Source organism: Xyrauchen texanus, chromosome 19, assembly GCF_025860055.1.
Source record: "Xyrauchen texanus isolate HMW12.3.18 chromosome 19, RBS_HiC_50CHRs, whole genome shotgun sequence".
NCBI lineage: Eukaryota > Metazoa > Chordata > Actinopteri > Cypriniformes > Catostomidae > Xyrauchen > Xyrauchen texanus.
The window spans coordinates 30981521-31002194 of NC_068294.1; the positions used below are offsets into that span (position 1 = coordinate 30981521).

The following is a 20674-nucleotide window of genomic DNA, read 5'->3' on the forward strand; positions in this document are numbered from 1 at the left end:
TATGTTATAATAAAATAAAAGAAAGTAAATATGTTTTTACTTTATTCATAAAAATCTAAATATTCAGAAGTGCTATTATTCATACAGGTACAATCAGCATTAGGGTTAATTATAAGGTTCATTAAAGGGATAGGTCACCCAAAATAATGGGTGAAAAATCTATAATTTACTCACTTCTCAACAAAACGAGACAATGTTAGCCTCTGTTACCACTCACTCACATTGGATCTCTTTTCCATACAATGAAAGTTATGGGATAACGGTGACTGAGACTGAACATTCTGCCTTACATCTCGTTTCATTTAGGGCAGAAAGTCATGTTTGGATCACAACCCAAAATGTAACTGAACTTTTACACCAAAAGGTGGCAGCAAAACAATTTTTAATATCAGTCTTCCCAGCTTAAAGCAGTCAGATACATTCTAAGCATCAAAAGAGCTCTAACAATTATTAAGACAAATAATGCAGAACACACTTAATGTGTGAAATGTTATGCCTTTAATGATTGCCATCTTACAGATATTAAAGAAATAAGGCATGAGAGGTTATGCTATAGTGAATAGGTCAAGGCTAATATCCAAAGCTAATTACAGTATATTTTAGGTTTACATTTATTAGTATGTGTGTTTGAGATCCTAAAATAACTTGTATCAAAACACTGAAAAGAAAATGTGTTAAATGTGAAAATTACATATGTTTGTGTGCTCTTTGTACTGACAAGATTACTAAGAAGGAAGATAGGGTTCACTTTTATGTTATTCACACATTGAAAACAAACATATGACTTTGGTCATTTTAGCTTGTTAAGAGTGGACTATTGTCTAGATAAAAATGTGATATCGAGCAGCTGACTGCTGACCAGTATTATGACAGACAACAAGGGTTTGGATTGATGACTACAAGATTACTTTCACCTCAAGCATGTTTATCAGCTCTCTTGACCAGATGAGATCAGCTTTGGTCTCTGGCAGTTTTTATTGATTTAATTCATATCTAAGTAGTGATAATGGAAATATTATATATCCATAACCATGAGCCAAAGGACTGTTTTCTAAGAACAGTTAAAAGCATGTTACCTCAGCGATCCCAGGGATTGCCATGTTCTGGATCAAAAACAAGACTGAATTTAATCAGAGTGACTTTTGCCAAAACATGCATCCCTAAATTTTCAACTGAAACACTTTACAAGTAAGCATAAATACAGTACAGGGAAGTACATAAGGTGCTGGGTGGCTCTGCATAGTTCACAATAGTTATAGTTCATTACAGAGCGTATGTCAATGTATGGCTGTTGTGTGCACAGGTTTCCCTGTCTGTCACTTACTCTACATTGTGTGGATGCAGTGACACTAGGGGCTGCCCTTGGAATTTGCATGCCACTCCCCCAGACATACAGGAATAAAAAGAGATGGCTTGCAACCACTCATTCAGATCCATTCACCTCTGAAAGTGAGTGAGCTTTTGGATTTATGGCACATTGCAGCGGTTTCTCCCCCTCTTGCACTGGCGTTGTGCAGAGAATGAGCCTGGGTGATTCAGCTGCTAAAAGAGTATATTATTTCCACAAAGAAAGAGTATATTTCCTACTAAAAGAGTTGCACTGATGGAGCGTCTTTTTCAAGATGCCTTTCCATCTGTGTATAATTCTTGGTTGCGGTTGCTATCTCTCCACTTTTGACGGCCATGATCGCTGTTTCACGTGCTTGGGCGCATCCACATGGAGGCATAATTCGTCGATGTTTCATGTCCGCATTGCGAGAACATGACCATGGCAATGTTGCAGTCGCGGCTCTTCTTCTTCAGAGGGAAAACCACCCCAGCGGCTCACCGTCATGGTCCTTCTACCTATGAGTATGAGGCCATGACGGTTAGCACTGGGGTGATTTGGGGACCTCAATGGGAGCTTCTCCACCGGGAAACCCCCCGCGGATTTCCCATTCCTCAGCACGCTCATGTGCCCCAGTCGAGTTCTGGGATGAGTCCGCCAGCTCATCTCAGGGCGGGTTCATGATCTCATTCGGAGCTCGCGAAGAGGATGAGCTCTCGATCGCAGCATAGGAGGGCGGGCTCGTCCAGTCTGATGCTGAGGACTCCGCTGGGCTCCTATCCTGGGGTGCGGTCGCCCAGTCGCAGGCTGCCACAGAGCTGGTGGTCATACTTGCCCGGGCGGCTGCAAGTGTCAGGTGAGATTGGAACACTCCACTCCCCCCTGAATCCTCGTGGCTCAACGATCGGTTCCTGGGCCCAGAGCGGCGCTCACGGCCGCGCCCCTCCCCAGTTCCTTTCTTCCCGTAGGTGCATGACGAGCTCGCGAGATCGTGGCAGGCACCTTTTACTGCCCGGATTTGTGGGCACCTCCACTCTTACTACCCTCGAGGGCTGCCAGGGGGTATTCAGCAATTCTAAAGGTGGATCAGCCGGATCTAAATGTGGATCACGCTATGTCACAGAATAAAAATGTAAATGCATTGTATATTAAACAATTTAATAGTGAATATATTAGCACTTCGTTGAAACTATGTGAAAACTAACTGTAAAAAATCATGTGGAACTGATATTCATATCTACATGGGATTTTTAAAGTCATTAAATTAATTAATTTTAGAAAATGTTTAAAAAAAAATTGTAAAACCAAAATGGACTCAAAGATTAAATTTGTACGAACAAGACACGTTCAACTAGAATCTGTTGTTATCGATGTCCAACAAACCGTTGTTATTGCTACATACTCTATCTTCTCCATGGTCTCTTTCAAATTCGCGAGCATGTTCTGATGCGCTAGCTCCAACCTTGAGGTAATAATTTTCCGCCCTAATATTGTGCCTGGGCTGCGATCACACTCAGGCAGCGTTTTATGAATGGTTCATGTTCTCAGTGCGAGAACATAGTCATGGCAACATTGTGGTCGTGGCTTTCTTTCTCATGAGAGAAAGCCACTTCAGCTGCTCCCCACGTCATTCCTTCTTCCCACGGGATTGAGGATGACCCGGCTGGTGATGACGACAGGCTCGGTTTCACCAGGTAAATCCCCATGAACCACCAGCCCCCCGGCACGCATGCTTGCTTCCGTCCAAGCTTGGGATGAGTGCGGCTTGCCTCGTGGCCAGCCGGCATTCTCCTTTGAGCCCCCTGAATTGGATGACGATATCGCCGCTGCATCTGATGCTGATGACTCGTCTGGGCTGCCACCTTCGGGTCTGCTCGCCCAGTCTGATGCTGACGCGCAGATGTCCGCTATGCTTTCCCGGGCCGCCGTGAGCATGAGGTGGATTTGAAACCTCCGTCCCCCCCTCAAGGTTACTCGATCGGTTCCTCGGGTCAGGGCGCCGCTCATAGCTACCAGTAGGACCTCTTCCTCAGTCTCTAACCCGCCCCCTCAGGACGTTCTTCTGCCTCCCAATGTGCTATTATGTGCTCCCCCCCACTGCGAAGCCCTGGTTGCTACATCAAAAGCGTTAGTGCCCCTCGTGCAGAGCTTGGATGCATGACTTTCAATTCCCAATCCGTCGCGCTGGCTGGCCAGGACTATCCGACTCGGCTACGCGATTCAGTTCACCTGGCTCCTGCCTCGTTTCAGCGGTGTTTGCTTCACTTCCGTGTGCGGCAAGAAGGCCATTGGCTTAAAAGCAGAGATCACGACCCTGCTGAAAAAAACGGCGGGTTGCGACCAATCTTGGACCTGGATTGGTTCTAAACCGGGCCTTACACAGGCTCTCGTTCAAAATGCTCATGCAGAAACAAATTCTTACCTGCTTTCGACAGCTAGATTGGTTCGCGGCGGTAGACCCGAAGGACGCGCACTTCCACGTCTCCATTCTGCCTCGACACCGACCCTTCTTACGGTTTGCGTTCGACGGCCAGGCATATCAGTACAAGGTTCTCCCTTTCGGCCTGTCCCGTTCCCCTCGCGCCTTTACGAATATCGCAGAGGCAGCTCTTGCCCCACTAAGGGAAGTGGGCATCCGCATACTCAACTACGGAAAGGGAACGCCGTCTCCAAACAGAGGTTAGCTCACTGGGTCATTGATGTATTTCCTTAGCTTATCCTTAGGCTTGCTCCCATGCTAGTCATGTAATGCCTGTTCCCCCCTCAGGGGTGCGGGAAACATAAGGTCTGTATGTGACACCTCTTTGGGGGCCTTGGGGAGGGCTACGTGCAGCCGATACAGTTGCCTCTAGCACGCAGTAGCCTGCTTGCACCTGTCTCGACAGTTCACGTAACACTTCAGTGCTTGGCATTTTTATATGGGACCCCTTGTGTCACTTAATTCGACACAACGTTGAGTGAGTGACAGAAGGGGAACGTCATAGTTACTGTTGTAACCTCCATTCCCTGAGGGAAGGAACGAGACATTGTGTCCCTCCTGCCACAGCACTAGACCTACCACTGTAAACGGCCGTACCTTATTTTCGGCTCCTCAGTGCAAAATCCTGACTGGCACTCGCTGCCCCGCTTCCCTTTATACCTGTATGTCCGGGGCGGGGCATGCAAATTCTGTCTGCCAACTTGACATTGGCCTTTTCTCATGATCAGAGGTACATTTGGCGTCCCAGGAAGACCCCTTGTGTTACTTCATTTGACACAATGTGTCGTTCCTTCCCTCGGGGGGAACGGAGGTTACAACAGTAACCATGACGTTTCTCTATTCACCAAGGGTTCCTTGGCCTGAAAATGGTTTCCTGCAATAGGATAAGGATATTTAGTGTTCTTTAATGGTAGATTGTACTCACCACCACTTTACAGAAACTCTTTTTGTTTGGCTTTATAGCAATCACCCTTTCCTCAGAAGCATTGACAACACTCAGAAAGCAGATCTGGCAGTCTGAAAATCCACAAAAGTAAACAAAACTTTGTATTAATATTATTGTGAGATAATGGGATTTGTATAATTTCAGATTCCACTGTCTCCTTCTTTATTTTCTGCACAACAGTGCTTCCACCAATAGAGGGCAAAATTTCAACACGTGTGACCCCACGCTGACATAGTGCTGAAATGCCCCTAACTAACATGTCTCAACTGCTTTAGACACTCAATAAAGCAATCATAATTCACCTATTCTCTGCTCAATTATATTTCTTGAACTTCTATTAAAGGGATTCTTGATAATTCTCATTACACAATAAATTAAATTTAAAGAGATAATACAGAGAAGAAGAATAATATGATATTAAATTACATTGCATTGAACTATGTACTACATATAACTCAAAACAGCACTATACATCATATTATGTACCAATATTATCAGATTGTCACATTACAGAGTTATGAAGATTGGCACTAACGGTGGTAATATTTGCTGTGGCTTGGTCTAAATTGGGACAGAGAGTTTAGAGATGTTTGTAAGATGTGATGAAATAATATGTTTCCACATATTTCAAACATGTCATCAGAGGTGTAGATATCAGTTGAACATTGGAAAATATTTGTGGTTTCTGAGAATTTATTGAGTTCTGAAAGATTTTCAGTGTCTAGCGTTTTGTAAATGTTTTTTCTTTATCATGTTTTTCAATATGATAGAAATCCTTTTTACACAAGTTCTCAATCTGAGGCAATTCACAAAAAGTCCAAACCTTTCCATAACAGAGGAATTTAATAGACAGGATAATTGGATTACTGACCTTTAATCATTAACTAATTATGCACTTTAAGTATACTTTGTTTTCATTTTTCCATGGAGATATTGGTGTCTGAGCCAAGATGCTCTCTTCTTAAAAGGGAAAGAACAAACTGCTAAAAGGCACTCATTGGACACGGAAAGCTGCACACAAGCATCACTTGTGCCAACTGCACGCAAAGAAAATTTGTCATGTCAGAATTTAATAGCCTTAGGAAATGGGAGACCAAACCAATGAGGGAAAAAATGCTTTTGTGTGTGATACAGTGAAATAAACAGGAGACGTACTATGAGTTTGATCTTGTTCTGTTTCCGCCCCTGGCAGCACTGAGGTGCACATGTTAAAAAGCATGCTATTATGCTTCTTTACTCCCTTTCTAACTTAGCTCCTCCCCTAGTTGTGATGTCAAGTTTGAGACAGGCAGAGTAAGAGGAAAATGGGAGGAGCCTTTGTGTGAACAGATCAGAATGGTTGACTAATCAGAAGATTATCCCCTCCCTCATTTCTAACCTTCTCCTCCTCCTCTCTCTTTCTCTCTCTCCCTCTCTCTCTCTGTCTCTCTCTGTTTGCACTGTATACACACACAGGGGCAGGGAAAAAGGGACCGCGCAAAAAAATAAATAAAAAGCAGCTTCTGGGTTTTCTTTTTTAAACATTCACGCTGCATCAGTACGAGTGAACAGGCACCCCTACTCATAAAAACCGGCGTTGCATGTGCACACACTCACACACACTCTTGCATGCACTGTCAAGAAGGATCAACTAACATCAGCTACTCCCGTCGCACCTGGAACACTTGAACAGAAGCTCTCAGAAGGTGGCCTTCTCTGGACGTGAGACAGAGTTTTGCCAGCTTCGCCCTGATGTCAAACGACGAATGCCGCTCACCCATCGGTCTGGACTGCTGCAGCTGCTGTCTGGATCTGGCCAATGGCTATGAGCCTAAGTCGGGCCGGCCAGGCCACACAAGCCTGGGCAGTCCCACTTCAATCAACCACTTCAGACAGCTACGAGACCAGCTTCACTTTCAGAACCTCAACACAGATAAGCTGAACAACATCATGAGACAGGACTCCATGGAGTCGGTGGTCCGAGACCCGTGTTACCTGCTCAATGAGGGCATCTGCAACAGCAACATTGACCAAACAATGCTATCCATTCTACTATACTTCCACAGGTACGTAAAAAACACATGCCTACACACACCTGCTCTGGCAAACAATTTTGCACACACACACACACACACACACACACACACACACACACACACACACACACACACACACACACACACACACACACACACACAGTTTGGTTTCCATGTTTTATGGGGACTTTCCATAGACATAATGGTTTTTATACTGTACAAACTTTATATTCTATCCCCTAAACCTAACCCTACCCCTAAACCTAACCCTCACAGAAAACATTCTGCATTTTTTACATTTTCAAAAAACATCATTTAGTATGATTTATAAGCTGTTTTCCTCATGGGGACCGACAAAATGTCCCCACAAGGTCAAAAATTTTGGATTTTACTATCCTTATGGGGACATTTGGTCCCCACAAAGTGATAAATACACGCTCACACACACACACACACACACACACACACACACACACACACACACACACACACACACACACACACACACACACATATGTTGTGTTTCCATGTTTTATGGGGACTTTCCATAGACATAATGGTTTTTATACTGTACAAACTTTATATTCTATCACCTAAACCTAACCCTACCCCTAAACCTAACCCTCACAGAAAACTTTCTGCATTTTTACATTTTCAAAAAACATAATTTAGTATGATTTATAAGCTGTTTTCCTCATGGGGACCGACAAAATGTCCCCACAAGGTCAAAAATTTCGGGTTTTACTATCCTTATGGGGACATTTGGTCCCCACAAAGTGATAAATACATGCACACACACACACACACACACACACACACACACACACACACACACACACACACACACACACACACACACACACACACACACACACACCTCTAGCTCGGGCTATTACAACCTTAAAAGGCTCCACAGGGGCCGGGATTGCAAGTTCCTGACCAAAGTTAAGAGTGTTACGAGCCTTGAGTTTGGTGACAGGAACATTCTGTGTTTTTTAACTTATGTAATTCCGAAAACCTTATGAGCAATAGTTTAGCTCCAATTATAAAACCTTCTTGTTATTAAGGCCTTTAAGAGTCAAGCTATGCGATTTTGTTTTGGAAACACTACAGATCTCTTTGAACCAAATCTGTAATCTCTTTTTAACGGGCTTTAAGTGTATTGATTAATTACATATTAGCACTTATTCATTGCCAACCATGAGTCAACACTAAGAAATGTTACACAACCTTAATTCAAACACCAAATGCTACCTATTATTTACACTTCTTGATGTATGGTGATAAAAACACTATATAAGACTGGCTTTAAATGTAACCTTTTTCAACTGTGTTATTAAAGAATTTGGTGGCTCACTGTCACCGACTCGGTAGGGTTCCAAGGCCATGAAGAACATGCCTTTGCGCAAACTTAAGAGGATCTTGTGTAAGTCAACCTTAAATATGCCATTCAGTCCATATTCAACCTAACATCTCAGCAGCAGGTACATCCAAAGATTTTTTTATGCTAAAGTTCTACATATACTTTGTCTTGGTGCAGAAAGAACACATGGATTTTATTTTCATTCATTCCAACTTGTCTCCTTAGTTCTGTCAGTTGGAGCAAAACATGTTTACTTATAAAATATGGGCAATTGAAATACCCTGCTGGCATGGTCTTTCACCCAATAGCTTAACAAATTCTTAAATGTTTATCAAATGTAATGGTCACTGCAATTTCCAAAACAGCATTCAATGAGAAACCCCATAAACAGAAACATTTGCCTGAATCTAGTTGCTGTCAGATTGTGTACACAATGTTGAATTTTGGAACAAGCTGACGTAGTATACAATATTTTACTGCCAAAACAAATGGATTACAAGTCATACAAAGCAGGTATTTGGCAACCATGCCTAATCAGGATTAAGCTCCCAGCACATTCTTCCATGAAAACATGCTCTCCAAACTGAAAGTAAACGTATATGTACACTAGGATAGTTTGAAAAATTCAGATGATCAATTCAGTGTTTGGAATGTTTAGTCTGCAGGAGAATTAGAGTTGAGGCCTACTGGCAAAATTGTCAGCTGATGCAAGGTAAGAGGGAATTGAACTGTATCTATTTGTCACTTGCGGCCAGATGATAAGAACACATTACAGATGTTGTTTTCATAACACAGCACCCTTTGGGTTTCACTTGCTTGGAAATCTGTGATTTTATGTCAGCTCAGCAGAGATATGAGTTAAGTTATTATAGCTAGCCGGTCAGACTGTCTTAGGTGATGCTGACGTATTTCTCTGTTAACAAGATGACATTGCTCTTCAAATTGCTATCTCAAGTTCTGACTAAAGAGGTAAAATTGGCAGATAACCACCCAGGCAACAACACATTTAGAAGAATAAATATATAAAAAGCACAAATGGACAAATATTTAAATAACCCTGGTGAATTGTGGTTTTATCTAAATATGGTGTATTTACATAGTCTTTTCTGGAATCCGATTTACAGAATGAATGTTCTGATTCTCAAAATACGCTAAAGTCATTGTTAAGTATCCAATATCACTATTTGAGTTAAAGCTGAAGTGTGTAATTTTTGCAATGCTAAAATGCTTTCTACTATTCCAGCTTAATATACAGCTTAATATACAGAAACTGTATATTGTAAGCAATTTGTAATGTAAGCAATTTGTATAGGTTCCGGATCATCACATAGCAACTGGCTCAACCAATGATGTGAGTTTGGGCAGAACCAATGTTTTTCCAACCACTGTAAAATGAGCAGTGTTTGTGAAACCTGTGCAAAAAATCATAATTTAAAAAAAAATTATATTTGGAAATGCTAATGGCAAAGAAATTCCACACTTCACATTTAACTAATGCTTTATGGCAGGACAATACAGGCCTACCTCTTTCCCTTCTAATTCACCTTTGAATTAAGACTCCTAGTGTGTCAGTTAATGTTTAATCTACTTTACTGGCTGTCCTCAATTTTATACGTGGCAGTGAAAGGTTACCATCTACATAATTAGCTTGTCTTTATGAGGAAAGTGTCGGGATGTAAACATAAGCAGTTTGCCTTCAATCAATGGCCTAATAAGACTTCACAGTCTCAGTTACTATATCCACTGTGTTTCAACATCCCTATGATCTAAAACCATCAAATAGCCATTGTTAGTCTGTACACTAGCCTGCTTTTGCATTCCATGACAGGAAAGGGAATTATGTATTGTGTTGGTCTGCTCTTTGATATGGGATACTTTCAGCATTCTTTAAAATTGACACTCTAGTGAGTGATATATTTTCCATATATAATATGCCATATTTCACACTTCTCCAATCTGTACAGACTCAATATTGATTTTTTTTTCACACAAAGGTCCTTGGAGGAGAAGGGAACACTGTGTTATTGATTGGAACAGAGATAAGAAAGGTGTGTCTGTTTAACAGAATTTAGGTCATGAAGTTACAGAGGTCTTGCCAAAAATCCTGTTTGCTAAACTCTCTGACATGTTGCTAAAATGGCAATCTATTTACTTGATATTCAGAAATGAAATTGAAAATTCCAAGCATGCAGAGGTATAGGCCCAGACAAGTTGAGTTGGACTGCTAATTATAATTTTGCACTACATTGTCTGGGAGCCAGTGTTTTTGGGAATTATCTGTGGGATTTTAAATGAAGTTTCTGGTGCCTTGTGTTTGCTCAACATACAAAACAGAATTAAGAATAAGGCCTTTCACCTGTGTAAAATAAAATATATGACTCATAAACACCCAGGAAATGTAATCATACACAAAATCCATGCACAAATGCAGGGGTTTCAAAGCATGCTAAATGCTATTTATACCCTCCCAAACATGTTGAAAAGACACTCTGACAGCATTTTAGGCTGCAGTGGCCCCAAAAAGGATTTAGACACATAAGCCACACCTAAAAATGTATGAATGTCTTTGTAGAAAATAACACAGTAGTGATTGTATTATTTTCATCTAAAATTGTTTAAGAAGTGCAGCAATGACTAGTTAAATATATGTACAAATAATCCATATAAATCTATTTCAATATTTTAGCAAACAAAATTGTAGCTAACCTATCACACATCACTATCAAGCTGTTTTTGTATGTCTGTATTGTTTCTACGATCTACAGAAGTCAGTGGATGCATAGCCCATAGAGTCTATGGCAAATACCTGCACAATTACATTTCTGGGGAGTAAATATGGATGCTCATTGGATGAGAAGATTTAAACAAATAATTTTGTGTCCTGCCCAGATGCCATGCTGCTTTGGGAGTATTTGAGCTGTTATTTAAAAAGCATTGGTCACTGATATAATATATATTTTAAAAGTATTTATTTTAAAGAAATAAAGTACAAACACCAAAAACCAAAAATGTTCAACCAAACATTTTTTGGTTTCAAATTATAAAACAATTGATATGTTGGTAACACTTTAGAATACCGTTCCTTCATCAATTGGTAATTACACAGGAACAAATGAGTAGCACAACATTAAAAACTTTTTCCTCTTCTGCTCTAGTGTACCGAGGGGCTGCTATGCCTTGTTAAATCTGAATGCTTACTGTTTCAATACTGTTATGAATCTTGCTTACATAAAATGCAGACATTGCAACAGTACTTGCTAGGAGAAGAAATTAGATAGTAAGCGATTTCGGGTTCAGGTTGGGTTCAGGCTTAAAATCTGAGGGTATTGTTTGGGCCGGGTAGTGTCAGACCACATGGTCTTGGGTACGGGTCAGGTTCAGGTTTAATTTTAAGGCCTGTGCAGACCTCTAAGCCTACTACATAGGCTGTGTGCTGTGAACGACTGCTGGAGGCCTTACACAAGTTTAATACGCAGCGATTAGTACAAACATTAACTCCACAATCTATTTTCACAGCATTACCTTAAATTTAGGAAATGTTTTGAAATTGCACATGACACTTAGTTTAATACTTTGTATCTGATTTCATTCTGTACATATTTCAGAGTGACTTAAGTGTTAATTTTTTGACCACTGCATATATATTTGGTAAATGGTAAATGTTCTGCACTTATATAGCGCCTTTTTTTAACCTTAGAGGTTACCAAAGTGCTTTACACTGTGTCCCATTCACCCATTCACTACACATTCACACTCACATTCACACAGCAGAGCTGCCATGCAAGGTGCTAGCCTGCCATTGGGAGCAACTTGGGGTTCAGTGTATTGCCCAAGGACACTTCGGCATGTGTAGTCATGAACTGTTTCTTCTAGAGGAATCGAACCACCAACCCTGCGATTAGCAGCCGACCCACTCTACCACCACTATTTGCACTCAACAAATTAAAAAGCATCCCTCTAGAAGCCTTACCCAGACTGACTATCCCTCCCCACTGACCAAACAAAAGCCAAAAGTTAAAACTGTTCAGAATCTTTGGCTGGTTCATTCATATTGTTCAGGAAAGAACATAAAGTAGAATATCTGTTATATTTACTCTATCAGACCTAAATTTGCACATGCACGGGTACAAAACAAAATCACTTAAATGGTCACACGTCCAGCCAGCATAGAATAGGGAGCCACAAGTTCTAATAAAAGGCATCCAGCACATCACATGAGGAAAGAGAAAGGTTTGCACAAGGCCATAATAAGCTAATGCTCGCCACATGAGAGCTCGAGAGCTCTTTTGTTCCTTCTCAAGAGGTTGAAGACTTTTAGAAGCAGAGACTTGCGCAACCTAGATCAATATGAGAAGGACTTCTATTATATGCCAAAAGATATTCCTTACTAACAATGAACCTCTGTCCGCAGCCAAGTCTATGATACCTCACACACAGGACAAAAACCTTTAACAGGATAAAACCATATTTTGAGAGATCTTCCTAAAGCCTGCCTATTTTTTTAGACTGTTGCATAAAAGGCACTGGGGTCATGAGGGTGTCAGTGGTTTTGGCTGAGTGGTCTTTCCTTTAAAGTTGTTTTGAAAAATTCAGGCTGATTCTGCAGTGTAAGGGTGAAGAAATCAAGGCTTTGAGAAGCCACAGACTTGGATCCTCTGAGCCTTATACCAATCAATTCCCCAGTGCTCTCAAACCTATTTATTTGACTTGGTCATTACTATAAAGGAGATCAGCTACATACATTGTACCACAATCTGAAGGCATGCTGGCCACTCCCAGCTGTGTCAACAAAAGTAGGAACACTTCAGTAAGACTTCTGTTAGAGTACTGTTTCAAAAGAACAGCAAGAATTTTAATGCTGATTTGATCACATTTCCAAACCATTGTAATTAATTCAGAGACAATGAGGAAAATCTGATTGCAATGCAATTGAGATCTTTTTTTTTGTTGTATAGTTCACCCTATATTTCCAAATGAGCATTTAAACCGTTGTTTTATGTTATATCAGGGCAGTATATTAAACGGATAATTCATCCAAAAATCATTCATTCACCCTCATATTGTTCAAAATGCAATTAACTTTATTTCTTCTGTGGACAACAAAAGGAGATGCTAGGCAGAATTGTAGCCTCAGTCACCATTCACTTTCATTGGATGGATCAATAATCCCTTTAAGTTAAAGTAGGTCAGCAAGAAGAGAATAGTGAACAGCAATAACCTAATGCAACCCAAAGGCATACATTGTGTGCCATCAATTATCCTTGTCATACATACAAATCTTTAATTGATAATGTCTTAGCTAATTATATGAACAAGGTGCAGTCTGTTGCTGTGATGTGTTCAATTCTGCAGCTGGTCTGCAAATTAAAGCGCCATTGAGCTCATGCTTTGGGAACAAGTAATTTGCATTGATGATCTGATTATGCCGAGTACACATGCAGTTCTGCATGTACTGTACAATATCCTTAACACAAGATGTTTGCAATAAATTACTTACAGCCAGTAGAAGAGATATTGTAATATAATGCAACAGTTGGATCCAGTTTCATAATGACTTAACAGGCCAATTGTCTGCATGGCAGAGGCTTGTCCAGTAATTTAGTTGTCCTAGTCAGACAAACATGCACAGAGGTGTATAATATACATATAATTGACTGGCTGAATAGCAGCATTGTTGTGACTGGGCCGGTGGAGTTTTGACAGTGAGCCAGAGGCAGGGGGCCAGCCCAGGCTTTGTTGTTTGGTCTAAGGTGCTCCTTTTCCCAGAAACAGGGTTCAGGGTACTGACAGGCACTGTCTGCAAGCCCACCCAGCATTGGCATTCACTGAGCCCAAGCAGCTATGCTATAGCCAAAACACAAACATACTTATTGAAGGCACTGGGGTGCCTTAGAGTCCATGACCTGGGACAGCGAGTTAAATTACTTTCTTTATTCTGTGGAACACAAAAAGAGATGTTAGGCAGAATGTTAGCCTCAGTTACCATTCACTTTCATTTAATCTTTTTCCCACACAATGAAAGTTAATGGTGACTGAGGCAAGCATTCTGCCTAACATCTCCTTTTGTGTCCCATGCAAGAAAAAATGTCATACAGTGGTGTGTTTCTCAAAAGCATCGTTAGCCAACTATGTTTGCAAGTTCTCCATTACAAACATAGTTAAAAGATTTTGTGTTTCCCAAACCATAAATCCAACGAACATTCACAAAGAGTATTACAAAGTTATGTGGTTTGAACTACAGCTTTTTACCTGTGGTTAGAAGCATAGTTTTTCGCGACATGTTGTTTAACCAACATGGTTCGAACAATGGATATTTGACTTTGTGTGGCAGGGCGGCGGGCGGGGCGTGATTTTACACACCCGGTCCCTTATCAGGCTAATTAAGCCTCCGAGAGGGATAAAGGCCGATGGCAGACGGTGGTGCGAGGAGAGATAATTAGTTTACGGACATGTCCGTCATATGTGTGTTTTGTGTCTTTTAAGTTTATAATTAAAAATATTATTTATATTATCAAGCCGGTTCTCGCCTTCTCCTTCCCATTGAACTCCCTTTACACTTAGTTACTATGATTTTGGGAAACAGTTGTGACAAGCAAGTTAATTTCTCCAATGATACATTGTACTAAGGTGGTTAAGCTGTGAGTTACGTCATTGGACGGGAAACAGGGTGAATAACAGATGTTTAGTGAACTACCCCTTTAAGACAGGCTAATATAGAGACAGTGTAATGTTATATATTCTAACAGGCACCAAATAATTGCAGACAATATGACTATTTTGATACAAAGCACAAGGTGACCGCTGGGAGATAACCTCATGTTGGGAAGGTTGCAGTCCCAAATTCTACAAAAGTCCACGTTATTTGTGGAGAGGTCAAAGCAGTTCATTGTGAAATAAAATGGTCCTGGTAGCTTGTGAAATAGTCTCATGGGGTCATGGTTTGTTGACTTTATAAAACACTCTTTTGTATGCTTCAGTGGTGTTTATCTCAGGGTATAGGGGAAGACGCTGCTAAGGCAGACATAATAGCATTTGATTGCAGACATGCAGCACTACATCTGTATCCTTGATTTCCCTCCAAGGACAGGTTAATTAAATCTAATGTAGACAGAGATATTATTGCACTGAAAAGTGGTGGTTAAGTTAATTGAATGTCATCTTACACTATTGTTTAGTATTTGTGCTAATCATCTTACATTAATTGACTTAGAAAATCAATGATTGTCAATGATTGTTGGACTCACAACCTCTGAAAAGGTCTCTTACCAGAAAAAATGTATCTCATCCAAAGCGTTCATTTTAATGACCTAAAAGCAAGGGGTCAAGGTTTGACTGGTTAGAGGCTGTGACTACACCATCTGGACCCAAAAAGCATATTTCTCATATTTCGGATATTCAAAAGTAGCCATGCATTCTGATAAAATATTCTTTTGCTTACAACACAGCAATTTTCCATTCCCTTTTTTGATTTTTATTTAGTTGTTTGTAAGTTTGTATGTATGTTTTTAGACTAAACAGTTTTCCTAAAAATTGATGTCCACATTCAGTTGTGGCCAAAAATATTGGCATCCTTGTTAAATATGAGCAAAGAAGCCTGTGAAAAATCTGCATTGTTTATCCTTTTGATCTTTCATTCAAAATGTTCACAATAATCTAACCCTTAATTGAAATAAAACAATTAAAAGAGGGGAAATATCCATCCATCCATCCATCCATCCATCCATCGTCAACCGCTTATCCTGTGTACAGGGTCGCGGGGGGCTGGAGCCTATCCCAGCTAACATTGGGCGAAAGGCGGGGGACACCCTGGACAGGTCAGAGGGGAAATATATCATTATTAAATAAATATTTTTCTTCAAAACACATTGGACACAATTATTGGAACACATAGAAATTCTTATGTATACATGGGTGACTAGGACCATGAAATTGGTCAGCCATGACTTCCTATTTCACAGGGGTATAAATATGAGGTAACACACAGGCCAAATTCCCTTAATCATCAATCACAGTGGCTTAGACTAAAGAATATAGTTCTGATGTGCGGCTAAAGGTTGATGAGCTTCACAAAATGGGAAGTGAATGGGAAGAAAATAGCTAAAGCATTGAAAATGTCAATTTCCACCATCAGGGCAATAATTAAGTTACAATAAACTGAAGAGCTTAAGAATCAGACTGGAAAAGGATGTGTGTCTATATTGTCTCCAAGCACAGTGAGAAGTAGCACAATGAAAAGTGGCCAAAGAATATAAAAGGATCACAGCTGGAGAAATACAGACATTAGTTGAGACTTTGGGTCAGTAAGTCTAAAAAATATATATTAGGCATCACCTACACCATCAAGTTGTTTGGGAAGGTTTCAAGAAAAAAGCCTCTGCTCTCATCCAACAACAAACTCAAACATCTTCAGTTTGCCAGACACTACTACTATGGTCAGATGAAAAATAAATAAATAAAAAAATAGCTTTTTGGCAGCAAACACCAGAGATGGGTTTGGCACATAAAGATAAATAAGTACCCAATGCCCATGGTTAAATGTGGAGCTGGATCTTTAATGTTAGTGTTCTGCCAGAGGTCTTGGACATTTTGTTCAGATACATGGCATCACAGACTCTATCAAACACCATCAGAAAAATATCTAAACATGGCTGTCTCTGCCAGAAAGCTTACAATGGGCCCTGGTTGGTTCTTCCAAAACAAACATCAAAATCAACACAAAAATGGTTCACTGACCACAATATCAAGGTTCTGCCATGGCCTTCCAAGTCCCCTGACCTGAACCCCATATTTGTGGGGTGAAACCGAAGAGGAGAGTCCACCAACAAGGACCTCTGAATTTGAAGGATTTGTAGAGATTCTGTATGGAGGACTGGTCTCAGATCCCTTGCTAAGTGTTCTCAAACCACATTAGGCATTATAAGAGAAGACCCAGAGCAGTTATATTGGCAAAGGGATGTTGCAATAAGTATAGAATGAAAGGGTGCCAATAATTATGGTCAATGCGTTTTGGAGAAAAATATTTATTTAACAATGAGATATTTGTATATGTTTCAATTGAGATCGGTGCCATGTTGTTTTGTCACATGACTCGGTGCGTCGAAAGTTTAACCCTTTAATGCCAGCCTAGAGTCTCCTCAACTGAGAGCAGCCATTTTAAATTAAATGAAATTATGCATAGCCAATGTTGAAGCCAAAAAGTAATATCCATACATGTGGACGTGGGTCTCAGGAGGCTTACAGTGTCAGAGTTTTTGCAGGGCTCTTACAAGACTGAAATGGACTCATACTGTTAGCTGTTTACTGCCTTTTATGGATAAACTTTCTCCAGGTATATTATAGACCTCCATGCCTTAAAGGTCTTACCAACTCTTTCAAACCTTGCATTATGTCATGAAAAGAACAAAAGGGGTCTCACACCTTTTGACCAACGAATTTCTATAATCTTTTCCAGTCGCTCCGATTACTGGATGAATTTGGAATACATTTTAAGTCAATGCATGTTATCTCAGAATAAATCAAATCAACAGGGAGGACAGATGGAACAAAGAGGATTTTTGGGAACTATGCATTTATGGATAAAAAATTAAAGGAGTGTCACATTCATGAATAAACTTCCACCTATGCTTGCCTCGCTTGTTTGAAAGCAAAACAATTTGGAATGATGTAGCTGGCATAAGTATGAGTTGTCTATAGGATGAGACAGAGGTGAGCAGTGCACCAAGGTGCTTACCCTTATTGTCTTATCCGTTCACACCCCAGCACTGACGTCCATTGAGATAATGCGAGAACCTGTCAACAGAGTTTGTTGACAAAAGAGGGCCAGTGGTGGTTCAGTGGTTGAGGCTCAGGGTTACTGACCAGCAGGTCGGGAGTTCAAGCCCCAGCACCACCAAGATGCCACTGTTGGGCACTTGAGCAAGGCCCTTAACCCATATCATGGCTGACCCTGCACTCTGACTCTGACCCCAGCTTAGCTGAGATATGTGAAAACAAATACATTTCACTGTATATATGTATATAATGTGTGACCAAAATAAAGGATTCTATTCTTTTCTATAAGTGCCTGGGAGCCAAATATACACCAATCAGAATCTGTGCACCATGACTGAGCCATTGGTATTAGAGTTATTAGAGAAAATTACCTACATGTCCAACACAGTGTTGTTTGTAAACAAGTAAACAATGCTTCAATGATTACAGGAACTCGAGTCACAAGCTACTCATTTTACTCACAGATCTCCCATTATAAATCGACATACTGTACAACACAGGTGTTTTCAAACAGTAGTGGTGTGTGATCAAGGACACTATTTTGCCCAGCTTTCAATAAAGGAAACCTGTGTTTTTCCATTATGCTAGTCCATGACAAGCCGTGGCTCATCATGGGGTTTGGCTTGGCTGGTCTGAAAAACAATGTCCTCCTAAACACTTATGGGGAGAATGAATCAGCCCACTTTAAGCGCTTATTCTGGATAAAGATTCTTCACAGGGTTGTTGCATGCATTCAAATAGGATTTCATAGCTCTGCTGTACTCTTCTAATGGACTTTGCTTTGTATTTACTTGCCACATGTTATAAAACAGAGACAAAGTCATCTTGCAGGGTTAAGAAACTCTTGGGCATGTGCACAGCAGGTTGCACATGCCCAAAGTATGTGTCGCGTGCAGCTACGCAATAAACAATTTTCTGTCCAAAACTTCTCCACTGGAAGGTTAATTATAGGAACTTGAGTTCTTAAAACACCCATCTCATGCAACAGAACTAAGACCATATTTTAACATGTCAAATTGCTGAGATTATATTGTGGCATATAAAGTTGCCAGACTTGAGTTTCGTTACACTATGTTGACATACAATTCTTGTCAAATGAGTATTATTATTGATAACATACAGTATATACAGCAGTTACATTGTTGCAGCAACACAAAAGCATTTCTTTCCAAAATGTAAAAAAAAGAAGAGAAAAAAAAGAGTTAATTTTCCCAAGCTCAAAAAAGCATGTAACTCATTAAAAAGGTCAGTCTTGATAAAGGCAAGGCGTTGTGGTTTTAGCATAGCTTTTATGGAGAAGATGTTGACAAACTGTTAAACAGTGCTAACGTTAAACAGGAATTACTTAAAGGCTTTGTGAGATTTATGGTTTGATGTCATCACTTCTCCAAGACAGAGAAGGCAGAAACATTCTCAAAACACTATGATTCATCAGGCTTGGTTCTTAATTATCGACTTTGAGAACATCTTTGCACGAACAACCAAAGTTGCTTCTCAGGAAACTTTCCTCTCCTTCCACTACAAACATTCAGAGTATCCTGAAAACACTTGTGACGTTCCTTTGCCATTATAATACATTTGCAGCTGTATTATTTGCACTGGGTTGTCATTGAGTGAAACATCATCAAGCGATGTTCTGCTGTTAACAAGCAAATAGACAAATTAGTAAACAGAGCAGTAAACTCTGTCACAGGCTAATGTAACTTATAGGAAGCTCTGCCAAAAATGTATGGCACAGGGAACTGGAATGTAAAACATGCATACTGGGTTCTTGTTGGATTTAAACCACAGAACTGTGACCCAAAAAGTCTCCCAGGGCCCACAATTCATGATGCGTCATTTGTAAGGGAACTGGGCAGGAGAGATGTCAAATAAGAGCAAAGAATGCTTGTCTTCACATTGAATAACACACGTACATAACCCGCCAGCTCTGGTTTGCTGTGGGTTAAGAATATAACTGTCAAATAAGATGATGTAATTTCCTCACTGAGGAAATGTTTATTCCTTCATAAAGCATATAGCTTTATCTTATAGTACACAGTTTGACAGATTCCTGTTTTGGTTTTGGTTCCTGTAGCTTAGAGCAAGGCACTAACAATACTTGGGGCATGGATTCAGATCACATCTTGAATACTGTCTCGGTCCTGTCACCTTGTCAGGTTGGCTTTTTGTCGAACGTTACCATAACATCATCACCACATGTTCTGTCTTGTGCTTCGTGTCCTGTCTTTGTGTGAGTGCACGGGTCCGGATGTGAGTTACCGCCATGCGCTCTCCGGTGATGTCACGGTTCTGTCTCCTTGTCAGGTTGGGTTTTTGTCTGACGGGACCTTGGCATCATTGTTCCCTGTCTGTCTTGTGTTTCGTGTACGTTCTTTGCGGGAGCGCACGGCCCCGTTTGTGAGTTACCGCTGTGTGCTCTTCGTTCATGTCTGGGGCATGGCTGTCTGGCTTGGTTGTGGTCTGTGACGGAATCCGGACGCTCATGCTCCATGTTCTGTTTGGGTTGTTCCAAGCATGTTGACGTTTTCTCCCTCATGTGTTTCATGTGCGTCTAGCATGCGGAATCAGAATTTCCATGGTAACCCTGATTGTTTCCATGGGAACACTGATCAGGCCATTTTTCAGCTGGCAAGTGGCACATGTTCCTTGTTTGTTCTTGCCTATTTTAATCCCCTCGTGTGTCATGTCCTTTGCTGGTTTGTTAGCTGTAGTTCAGTGTTGGCTGAATGTAGTTTGTTGTGAATGTAGTCTGAAATGACTGTTATGTGTT

General features: G+C 40.6%; 1 protein-coding gene across 1 annotated transcript in view; it reads left to right on the top strand.

The window, feature by feature from the left end:
- Positions 1 to 6171: 6171 nt before the first annotated feature.
- Positions 6172 to 20674, top strand: part of LOC127659699 (uncharacterized) — a 30467-nt gene continuing 15964 nt past the window's right edge. The window contains exon 1 of the mRNA XM_052149637.1: positions 6172 to 6797. Within this exon, the coding sequence (XP_052005597.1) occupies positions 6484 to 6797 (314 nt within the window). The 5' untranslated portion in view covers positions 6172 to 6483. The remainder of the gene's footprint in view (positions 6798 to 20674) is intronic.